Source organism: Periophthalmus magnuspinnatus, chromosome 1 (assembly GCF_009829125.3).
Source record: "Periophthalmus magnuspinnatus isolate fPerMag1 chromosome 1, fPerMag1.2.pri, whole genome shotgun sequence".
Classification (NCBI taxonomy): Eukaryota; Metazoa; Chordata; class Actinopteri; order Gobiiformes; family Gobiidae; genus Periophthalmus; species Periophthalmus magnuspinnatus.
Window position 1 is genome coordinate 16,847,510 of NC_047126.1, and position 12,268 is coordinate 16,859,777.

The 12,268-nt window shown below is 39.9% G+C and overlaps 1 protein-coding gene across 1 annotated transcript in view; it reads left to right on the forward strand.

The window, feature by feature from the left end:
* Positions 1-1,330: 1,330 nt before the first annotated feature.
* Positions 1,331-12,268, forward strand: part of LOC117394130 (SH3 and PX domain-containing protein 2A-like) — a 122,257-nt gene continuing 111,319 nt past the window's right edge. The window contains exons 1-2 of the mRNA XM_033992158.2: positions 1,331-1,452; positions 4,315-4,449. Coding sequence (XP_033848049.1) covers positions 4,354-4,449 — 96 coding nt within the window. The 5' untranslated portion in view covers positions 1,331-1,452; positions 4,315-4,353. The remainder of the gene's footprint in view (positions 1,453-4,314; positions 4,450-12,268) is intronic.

Here is a 12,268-nt window from a genome sequence, read left to right on the forward strand (position 1 = left end):
GGGAGATATTTCTTTGCCTGAAATGTTCCACATAATGGTATTAAACTTATCTTGCATCTACTCTTGTAACTTGGCCTGTTTGAGTTATTCTTTATTATTAGTCTGTCTACATCTCCAAAGCTCAAAATGCTCTGTTTCACCTTATGATGTCATGAAGCAGCAGTTTTCTTGTTAACAGTTACCTTTTACTTTTCTTCAGTAGAGATGTGCAATTTCAGGGCTGAAATGATCCAAATTATTCTAGTGAAGGTGTATGGAGTTTAAAAACACAGTGGAGCACTTCGTGTATTACCACATGACATCACATCATAAGGTGCAACAGAGTGCTTTCTGTTTGAGAGAAGAACGTGTGTGAATGAAAAAAACACAACTGTGATGAGAAAACAATATTATAACATAGATCAGAAATGGTGTAATATGGGTCATTTAACTTTAATGACATACTGTGGATCATTCCAGGTAAATCAATAACCAGCTCATCTTTAAATTGTAAAAAGGCAAATACAGTATGTTAATTTAGTTGACATCTATTTAATTATTTTGCACAAGAACAAATAATCAAATGTAAAATAATAATCCCAAAATATTCTTAGAAGTTGTGATATTAAGTCGCAAGTTTAGATGGTAAAGCTAAATGATTAATGAATATGATCTAAACTAGCATGTGTGGATTTTCTAGATATAGCTTTCTAAAATACTGCCCCTCTTATAGTTGTTTTGTTATTTCTTTATTAGGTAACTTGCCTCCTGTTGTGTTACAGGAACCTGTGGCTGGTCCATCTGGTTGCCAACAGCTATTGCAACTCCTGAAGGAAGCGCTGCAAACTTTACAAGATGAAGGCTTTATATATCGCAAAGTTAAATCCCAGGATGAAGTTTACTCGGTGAGGATAACTTCAATATATTTTAGTCAAAGCACCTCTTTCTAGATTGAATGTGCTGTTCTGCCTTTAGGTGACTGGACAGGACAAAGAACTTGTCATTGCAGTGAAAGATGTCATCCGTGAAGACTCAAAGCGAGAAAAATGCAAGTTAAACTAATCGAATTTCATTTTTTGATTGACACTTGTATTCTTCTTTGCTGACTTTCTTAATTATACTGTCAAAGAACTAATTAGCAAAAACAATTACTCCTACTTAAGCCATTATGATAATTATTCCTATTATTTTAACAGTCAGAATGGGGGAGTAGTTTCTTTAAGTGCAAACCTGACTTTTTTTCTTGTACTGTAGTTGCAGAGAAGGGATGTCACGTTCTTCACATCCTGTCAGCAGTGAGACAGCGCTATAGCCTCAATTTGAGCAAAACGGCGCTGGAGCTGGTCCTCAAATCACTGGAGTGTAACAGTGACATTATCAGCTGCAGTGACAGTCATTACACAATGCTTTAAAGCCACCACTCTCTCAATAAATTGTGCATATGAATCAGCCCTATATATACCCACCATGTGAGTAGGAGACATATGCAGGTGACATATTTGTAATGATTTTATGTGGATGAATTATGCAACTCAGATAATTAGAACAGTTTTTTGCATTGCTTTCCTGCAATGTCACACTTTATTAAACTTGTCTTTCTTGTATTTTGTCAATTACAGGTGTTGCAGATAAAAAAAATAGCTTAAAAACATGCAGTCATTGTACTGGATTCATGTTGCTCTCCCACAGATCTGACCTGTAACTTGGATTGATGGCGTCCCCTGCTTGTCTTCATAGAGTTATGCAAAATAAATGAAATGCTGTGGAATATTCCATTCAAAGCAATAGCATCTCCATGGCGACAAGCTGGTAACAGACCCTCCACTACCTTGACAACTAGGTTTAATCAATAAATACAATAAAGCAATTGAAGTACAAATCTACGATGGAGTATAAGGGCCAAAAATCAATTATGTGTATTTTACGAGAATGAAGTCGCAGTCAAAGTAAAGATGTCATTTTATCAAGATTTAGGGGCTGACATCAATGTCAAAACGCACAAGAACAATTCGCCACAACCACGTGAGTGCAAAAGACAGGCACTTATTTGAGCTTAAAGCTTAAATAAAGACCTACGTAAGAGGGATGTAAATCTTTATATTGCTGGCCTTTTAAACATCTTTTCAGCGTGTGAAAAGCTCTTTTAGACCAACTTCACAGTCCAATGTGGCCCTCAGACCAGTTTTTATTGGCCCTCAGGCCTCCTGCTGAACCGGCCCAACTGATCATAAGCAGTACTTTTAACAGCAAATTAAACTATTTCTACCACTCTAACCTCACACATTGCATTGCATTGTGACACAGAACTAAAATGAATGTGTTTCAAAACTTATTAATATACAGCGGCCCTTCGAATATGTTTTGAGATGTGGCCCTCGATTAAAAAAAAAAAAAAAAAAAAAGTTTGAGCATCTGTGTAAGTGAACAGAACAGTGTCTCCACACTTTGAGGGTGCTTCTCAAGTAAAAGAAAAGAGCAGATTTCAGCCCAAGCTCACTGGTGTCTAGAATGGTGTTGCGAGGGCAGTCAGTTTGACGGAATTCAATACAATTTGCCATAGGGACCCCCAGAACCTGAAAAGTGAAGTTGTGAAAAAACTACAATACACTACTTGCACAGCCACAGCCACAGCCATTGTTGCTGTGCAAGTAGTGTGTGGGGACCTATACAAGATAAATTTCAAACATTAACAACCGTTGAATTATTTCCCCGGGAAATAATCCCCATGCGCCCACGATCCACACCACGTACAGGTGTAGAAGTGTTAGCGCGATGCGCGCTGATGGCGCAAAGTGCCACGTTTAGAACAGTAGAGAGGTGAAGCTGAGTACAGGAAACATGTGGGCTGAGACTCCTCCACCTGTGTGCGGTTCAGAGCACAGCCTGTATCCTGCCCAAAGAGCCGCAGGGAGCGCCAAGCTCTGCGCGCTTTTTCAGAGGAGTCCGGTCACTTCACAGAGGAAAATGTCAACCAACTTCATTCAACAGTTTGAGACTGAATGGAGAGGTGGCAGCTAAACTGCGGTGCACTTCTGTCTAATTACTTAAAAACATATGGGACGTGTAAAATGTCAGCATTTTAAAGTTTGACCTCCTCTTTGGGCCTTAATGTTAGCTTTTATTAACTCTACCCAAGCGCCAGTCTTTTATTTTTGGGCTACCTCCAACATATTACGACTTTATTCTCGTAAAAAATCGTTATACTGCGTCGTAGCGTCTTACAAATCAAATCAAAATCACTTTGGCACTAATGAGCAAATTTAAGAACATCCCCATCCACGGAATTTAGAGTGAACTGGTCCACGAAAAGTTCTCCTCTTGTGGTTCTGATGGTTGTTGGAGCATATCACTGTAGAAATCTGCATATCTTCATCGTGACGTGTGTTTATGCCATAACAATGACAGTGGAAGTTACTGAAGGTCCAGTGGGCTCATTGACTTACACCGTGGCGTGCGCAGGGGGGCAGTGTTTAGTTGATAATTGGCTCTTTCACGTGAGGCTCGCCGCAGCTGATTGGTCGCCTGTGAAACATCTGTATCCATAGTTGAGTTGCCCGTGTCTCCGACCAGAAAGCGGCTTCACATGACTCAGAGCCTGCGGAGTGTCAAAGTGTGCACGAGGCTTCAAGGCAGAGTGTCAAAGTGTGCACGAGGCTTCAGCACGCGCGGGATCGGACTGTTACCAGCCGACACTAGAGGGTCTGCCTAAAGATTGAACCTATATTAGGCTAATAATGCTCTCGACATCAGAGAGAAAGTTATCCGGACTCAAGTGGTGGATTTGATAAGCCTGTTTATTAGCTGTGTTTGCGAACACGCAACAAACAACACGTTTCTTATCGCTGTGGCCGAATTGAATGCTTTATTGAAGTAGCCTTGTGTTGGAAGACGAGCTCAAGCCCATCCCACTCCGTCCCCCAAATCCGCTGCGCCTGCTTCACGCAGGAGGTGTTTGGCGCTGGATTTGCCGGCTCTGGGACCACATTGCCGTCCAGGTACAGGCTACCGATGCCCCTCTTCTACAGACACAAAGGAACTCGCCGCACATTTGTGTATTTTTGTGGCGAGCACCTTCCTTAGCGCGCAGCTGTTGTTGGCCAGTCCGTGTGTGCATGTAGCCTTAAATCGCTGCATGCCTGTATTTTTGCTGTGGGTGTCCCAGCGCCACGGACCAGCGTGATCCTCCCGGACTATTGATAAGTTTCCAATCACATTGATGCTCATTACGTGAGCGGAGGGACGTGGGAGCCTCGGATACGGATCATCTCCTCACGGAGCATTGAGCTGTTAGATGACACGATGCGTGTTGTGTTTTCTCTTTGCTGATATCGTTAGCTGATCTGGAGCTGCAGCAGCTGCGTGCCCGCCGCTTATATGCATAGCCTTTGCAGGATCAAGATGCAGTTTCGGACTGTGCTGGACGTGAAAGTGGTGGACGTGGAGAAGAGGCGCAGTCCGTCCAAGCACTACGTGAGTCTCATCTTCTGTGTCACCCATACATCTTGTCCCAAAGCTGTGTCAGCAGTGGCCTGTACGCAGCCACATACTGGCTCTATAAATGCACTATTTTCAATGATGCCAATGTGAGCACTTCTGTAGGCTAAATATACATAAGCTATAGGTTACACCACTTTTCATGTGTATATCAAATATTTTCATCAACGATCATTTGTCTTCAGACATGAGCTGTCATCAAACATTCACACTGTAGTCACTAGGACCATAGACAACTGCTCTTAGAGGCTTGGTGGTCATATAATATATAGTCGACATATAGTTTATTTCAGCTATGATGAGAAGTTTCTTTCTTGGATGTGACTTAAGTCACACACTTTAGAGTTGTTGTTTCATATTAAACAAACATACTGGCTACTGCTAGAACTTTCTTTGAAGTTCAAGATTTAATGTTATGAATAGGCCTATTAACCCTATAGGCTACAGTACTGTCAGTTCAGCTAATTAAACCCAAATGTCTGCATAGCAACAGCCCAGAGAATAGCCTGATGCTACGATTTCTCATATATATATATATATATATATATATATATATATATATATTATATATATATATATATATATATATATATATATATATATATAATTTGTTTACACAGCACATGAGCAGTGACTGTAGTTGCCTGCTTCATCATCAATACAACACTTGTTCTCTTGTTGAGCCTGTGGTCTTCCAGCTCCAGTTCAGCTTCTATTTGGAGCTCATAAACAAGTTGTAATAAATGTCCTCTGAAAAGAACATAATCTTTTTCATATGCAATTACCGTTGTGTGTGCCCCTGGGCTGTGGGGCTGTAATTGCATATGAGGTGTGACATGCAGACACAATGGGCCCACATCTACTTTAAAATCATCTTAGTGCTCCGTCTTCCACCCAATCAAACCTCTAAATCCGAAGGGCCAGGGCTAGTGTTTTTGAACTTGACATGAGGATCTGGACTTGTCTGAATGTTACAATAAGTTGTTGCATACATATTTAAGACTGACCATCCAGCTGAAGCTTATGACTGTTCAGGGTTATTATAGCACCTTGAGCCTAACAAACTGTGGGCTGCCATGGACTCCCATTTGCATCCCAATTGAATGTAGTCTTCACGTATCCATCAGCAAGTGCAGCATCATAACATGCTGAAAAACTTGTAATTGTGATGTCAAAAAGTGATATCGATTCTGCTCAATAATTTCTAGCAATTTTTATTAATAATCAGTTACCGGTAGTAATCATGTACTATTGGCTGTAATCATTTATCTACAGCATTGCAGGAAATGTCTACAGTTGGTAATCTCATGGCATATGCAATGTCATTATTACTATTGACCCACATGAAAATAGGTTAACCCAAACATTTCTAGTGGTAGTTATGGAGTAATAGGGAAAAAAAGATAAGAGTTGGAATTCACAATTTCAGCTTCTGAAATGTGACCATTTGTCCATATAGATCAAACAGAAACAACTCTTTTGCAAAAATATAATTACTGCAGATTATTCCCTATCATGTCAAACTGCTGACTATATGCTTTGGCACAGAATCTTGCAAAACATTGTCTGTTGCATTACAATGAAAAGTCAGTTTGCCATAAGCATCACTTTAGTCTGTGGTGACAGCACTGTAATTAAACACAGGTGTGTACTGAGGAGACAGGATAAGTAGTGAAAGTGCAAATCCTGCTGCTAGGTAGTCCTGCACAAACAGCCAGTGCAAGGTCCCTCAGATGGTATAACTTACCTCGCCCGTGTGGCAGTAAATACTACCCTGGCAAGTAGGTTACTTATTGTTACTCAAGTCATAACTATGTAAACACAGTTTCAGAGCAATCAAATGTGGTTATGTCACTGTAGCTGCTTTAGCTAAGCTTATAGAAGCGTATCATCATACATTATGCCAGTACTGTTGCTTATTATAACTGAACTATCATAGCAGGCACACATCCAATACATACTTTTGTTCTGTGTATGTAAATGCACTTTGTTGTAGTACTTTATGAAGAAGTAGTTGAGCTTCTTAAAGCATTGCTGTGTGTTGGACCTGTTGTGAAGAGGCCTATCAGTGCAGTTAATATGTAATCGGAGCTTGTACTGGTCTCAGGCATACAGTGATTGGACCTGGCTCTCAGCGGGATGGTCTGTGGCCTAGTTTCCCCAGTTACTCTGTCTCATGGGACAGATCCAGCCTGTGTGAGAGGAGACGCAAAGGACACTGTAGTTTGTACCAGCTACTGACTCTAATGTTTGTGATACTTTGTAAAACATATCTGTGGAATGGCTTAAGCTGCTCCGTGAAAGTATACAAAAAGGGGCTGGAAGATCCATCCATCAAATCGAAATTGCCAGTTGAATGGGCACAATTAGTAAATCACTAAGGCTGCAATTTTTGAAGTATCATAATTTCTTCCTCAAAAAACAAAATATACTGCATAAAAACTGCTAACTCTATAGATTTCAGTTTGATTGCAGTTAATCTCACAGCCCTACCATCCACCAGAAAAGTTGCACAGCTCCTTTAACTTAACGCTTTCTCCTCCTTGTTCTGGGAGCGCTGGACTGCACCACTATAGCGACTGTTGTGATGAACGTGAAAGCAGAGTTGGCTACAGCTCTGTTTACTTTATACTTGTGTTTCCCTTACAACTCCCAGTCCCATAACATTTCATTTTCCGGAGGCTCCCGTGATGCGTTGGGGCCCAGACGGTAGGACGGTGTTGTTATTTGGTGCCATAAAACATGTCTTCGGAGACCTGTTCCCCTCTCAAATATTTATTGGCCTTTCAACACAGAGTGATATCTAGCTGAAAGGAGTCCCAGCTTTCAAATGCTCACCCCTAACAGAAAGATGCATGCAGTGGAACAGGTTTATGAGTGCTTTGTGTGATTTTGGCTATTGTTTGAGAAAGCTTCACGACTTGCTTTGAACTTTTAGGGTTCCTGCGAATTTGGGAACTTGTATTTGCGGTTGTTTTGGAGGAGTATTTGGCCACTGGGGAGCATTTAGGGTTTTGATTTGTTTGTAATAGAAACTGGAGCTATTTTTTGTAAACACTGGCACTAAACATGTCACATCCTGTGCACTGCAAAGCATTTAGTGAACTAAGACAAAAGTAAATGATAAAACTTGAATCATGCTCATGTGACATGTCTATATTGATGAGCAGTTTCAGGTTATAACTCCTCCCTTAGGGCAGAACTAATCTAGCTCAGGGCGCTGAGGGCAGTATAAATTCTAGCTTCTCAGAGCAGTACCTTCAGATTGAAAATAGCTTCTACGTGGCTGTTGAAATGTCTCAATTTCAGAAACAGTGTCTCTGAAATTTTTACACTGACGATTTTGATGCTTATTTAGCAGTATAGCTTAGCTTACAGTACGATATACAAACAATCAGATTTTGCATACCAAATGCTGTATGTCTACTTATGTCGGTTTCAAGGTATGGGTATTGTAGAGCATATTTGAATTTAATATTTCATTAAGTCATTGATAGTAAATTTTCTGTTGCAAAGGCTGTATCATATTTTAAAAATGCTTTTGTGGCAGCTTATGACCTTTATTATTTGAGTAGCCATGCATATTTTATCACATATCACATCACACATAATATTGTGCAGAAAAATGACAACATCTTCCCATTGTCCAAGTTTTTGTTTGCACACTACTCGGTATACTCTGACAGGCAGCAGAGGATCCATAATGCATGCTGTCTGCATTGGTCCCACTGTTATTACCGAGTTGTCTCACACATGCTGAGCCCTGTCTTCACGCCCATAGCACCACCAGATGTTCTTTGTGACTTTATACTTGTCTTCTGTTGGAAACAGGACAAAAGCAGTTCATTGTGGTCTTTTGCTGATTTCAGTTGTACTGTTAGATTTGCCTGTACCCTCCTGGTATTTTTCACCTGACATGTGATTGCATGATCATAAAGGGCCATGAACATGAGTGGGCATTGGGTGGCCTACACTGGCTTCTGCTTTTGGTTGTCATGGAGAAATTAGACTCACAGCCTTAAACTTAATTGATATGCACATTAAAACAGTGCAACAGCTATGCACCAAACCCTGTTGAATATAGCAGTAATAATGTAACTGTGAGACTCAGACTTTAAAAACTGCGATTGGGAATTATATATCTTTAATTTAAGTAATAAAATAAAAGAAGCATACCCTGGTATTATGAGTTGCACATTTTAATTTAGCTCCTTATGAATTTTATGAACATTTATATTCTGTTTTATTAAAATACAGTGTAACAACACAGTATTGGGAAGTCGTCTTAAGTTTCTATAAACAAGTAATGGAAATCTGAGTATAAAAAGCATCATGTTATCTGTAAGAGTAATACTTGGTTGCAAGCATCTTTGTAAGTGGAACCATTCCGGGCAGATTTGCAAGAGAAGTTTTAGTAAATGAAGATGGACGTGTCTCGCTTGAGGTCCTTTTTGTGCGATGAACAGATAGCCAAGGAAATTGGATAAAATGTTATTAGACTGGATTCATTTAGCACTAGGAGACTGCTCAATAAAAAAGACTGTGAATACTACTGGATGTCCAAAGAATGACAATGATATCCAAAGGTTATCTTACCATGAACTATGGCATAAAATTTGTTAAGGAGGACAAAGAACATGTTTTGGGTATGCAAAAGTAGAAATGATTCACTACAACTAATTCTACTTATTACTACTAATTGTACTACCAGTGTCACTGCTACCTACCTATTTCTACTACATCTATAGCTTTGTTCACACTTACTTATTTGGTCCTTGTTTGAGCCCAGTTTAGTCCTGGTGTAGACTTTGGTTTGGTCCTTTTCTAGTCCTGGTTTAGTCCTGGTCTTGTCCAGGTTTAGTCCTCATTTTGGTGTTGACATGCACAAATGTGAACCCACCCTCAATCAGAAGATACTTTCACCTTAGTTAATTTAACATTCATTCCTTTGCAAGAATTTTATATGAAGTCAAGTCAGAGCAAGTGCATTTTAAACCAAGCTCTTTATTGTATCAGAAGCACTGAGGTGAGGTGTTGTGACAACATTCGTCGTCCATGGAAACCAGTCCACATCCACCTTGCTCATCCCATTAGAGAGTTACAGGGCCCTTAAGTACATTGTTTTAGTTTTACAGACCACAATTTTAGGGTTTCACTTCCCCATAAACACTGGTGCCAGCTCCGTCTCAGCCACAGTAAGCAATGTTGGCCATAAAGTTAGATAACAGTCAGCTACTGGGAACAACTTCATACCACAGTACAATTTGATGGGATGGTTTTATTATTGCAAACACACTTTCTTATGTCTTAATCATATTATATCTGTTCTCATCCAAAACATGCCTGGTGCTGTCATGTCTAATGATCAATGATGTGCTTCGGCATTTTTAATTGAGAGGTGCACAGCCAATCCTCTGTCTATAAAAGCATGTGAAAAAATTTACTATTATTGGTGTTAAATGGTATTTATAAAAAAAGTCTTTTATGGTCATGGATATGTATATATTTATCTGTTTCAATTAAATAACATTACTTTTTTTTATTGAGAGATGTTTGTCCCCCAATTTTGCTCCTCTGCTTTTATAGAAGACCTACTGTGCTTGTGTCTGCCCTATAGTTATGACACTCATGGAACATTATGTCGAAAAGTTGATTTTACATAACAGGTCTGCTATAAGTCCACTCAAATTTAATAGACTCATTCTGACCATTGGAATTGCATCTCCACTCCAGTCGCTGCAAATAGTCAGCCTGATTTAAACCGTGTCACTCTTTAGTCCAGAGCTGCTACTACATACAGCTAAGAATATAAAAGGAAGAAAGTTTAGTCTTGGAATCATACACGGAAGTGGTTAACTTAGGGGATGAAATCCAAAAACCTGTTTTCTGGGAACTCTTGAGGTTTCCAAGCCAAAGCGAGAACATATCCCTTATTCCCCACAATTTGCCTAACTTTAGTGACATTTTGGTTGGCTTGCTACTATGTGGAAGAAGGAATTGTGTTTTTCTTGCAACTAACTTAACAGGAATATTAGAACTAGTGACTGTATTTTTTCCAAGTTGTGGTTTTGTGGGGGAAAGGCATGTCTGTCTCCTTGCATTTCTAAACCTGGGTTTTTGTTCTTAGCTCATGGGTTGCTTTCATGGTCTGAGACTGTGGCGCACGTCTGTTTTTCAATGCAACTTTAAATTTAGTGGTTTAGGCGGGGTTCAGTGCATTTAGTGGCTGGCTCTCTGCTGCCTTTAGCTTGTCTCACTTGCACTGGGCTAGACTCCTGGTTCTCCACTCCACAATCTGTAAGTCAGTTTTTGCTATGGCATTGTCATATATCTACTACGGTGGCTGCATTATGTTTTGATTAGAGATGTATGCCAGCTGGAGTTCAGATTTAGTTCAAATTTGAGACAATTTTGCGTACTTTCAGTCCTGCTTCTGTTGGGGATTAGAGGTTTAGAGAGTAGACTGTTCTTTAGTCTGGTTGTCCTGCTTGGTTCTGCTTCTTTAGACCGAAATCTGTCTTTAGCTTTTGTGTTTTGTTTTTCATTGTAGTTTTTGTCTTGATTTTGTACAAAATTCTAATATTATTTGCCTAGACCTTGTTCACCCTAACCATTTAGTGTGTTTAAGATGGTACTTAGAGAGACGCTTAGGTGTACTTGTATGCATTGCGAGTGACCTAGCAGGCTATAAACTTGATATTTAATAACCATATTTAGTAGAAGCAATTAGACAATCAAAGTCCAATTTGTACTCTTGTAGGATTAAATGTGTCTTTGCTTTGTGCATGAATAGGGATTTTGTTGTCGTTCCACCTCCTCCATGGGAACAGCAGATGTAACCAAGGCTTGTTCTCACTATCTGGGACACTCAAGCCCCCAAAGCTTTCCTTGTGTTTTTTTTTTTTCCTTTTTGTACGTCTTTCGTTTATAGATCCATTTTTGGGTCCTTTTGTAAAGAAACCCAGTACTTTCTAAGAGGATTATCGTGGTGGGCCAATGCGGGAGGTCCCCATGAACTCCAGTGGATTCGCAACCAGACCAGGGAGTCATTTGGGAATATTGGCTGACAGGGCGTCATGTCTGCTTTTATTCTCAAAGGATAACAGTTTGTTTTCCAACTGATTTATAGTATTGGTAATCTTTAGCAAGCATGTAAGTTCTTTGAATGGTGCCAAGTTGGTCCTCCTCGAATCTCTTCTCAGATTTATCCTCAGCCTCTTCGAAGTACTTCCTTAGCATAGATTCACTGTAGGCCTCCGTGAGCGCACATGGTGAGGATGTTTCTGTATCGATTTTGCTCCTTAGCCTTTTTTTTGCTTTAGAACGAGTGCGTGGCATACGAAGGAGGAGATATTCATAAGTTTTATTCCGGCGTCTGGGTGGTTTAGAGTTAGAATAGACCTTGGTTTTTGGAACAAACACAGGGGAGTCTCAGCTGGGAAACGTCCTACTTCGCCATCTTGCAAACACTCTAACCCACTATCCAAAGAGTAGTGGGTTGTTGTAGTATATTGAAAGGATTTATTGATGTGTTTATCGGGATTTCAACACATCCTTCTTTGAAAGCACTTTGAACTACTTTGCGTTATAGTAGTAGTCAGTAGTAGTAGTTAGTAGTATCCAGTAGTAGTAGTCAGTAGTAAACTGTAGAAGTCAGTAGTAGTCGTTAGTAGTAGTCAGTAATAGTAGTGGTCAGTTGAAGCCAGTACTAGACAGCAGTAGTAGTCAGTAGTAGTTGTCAGTAGTATTTTTTGTTTTCTTTACCACCAACTATATTAACTATGCTCAGTGTAAT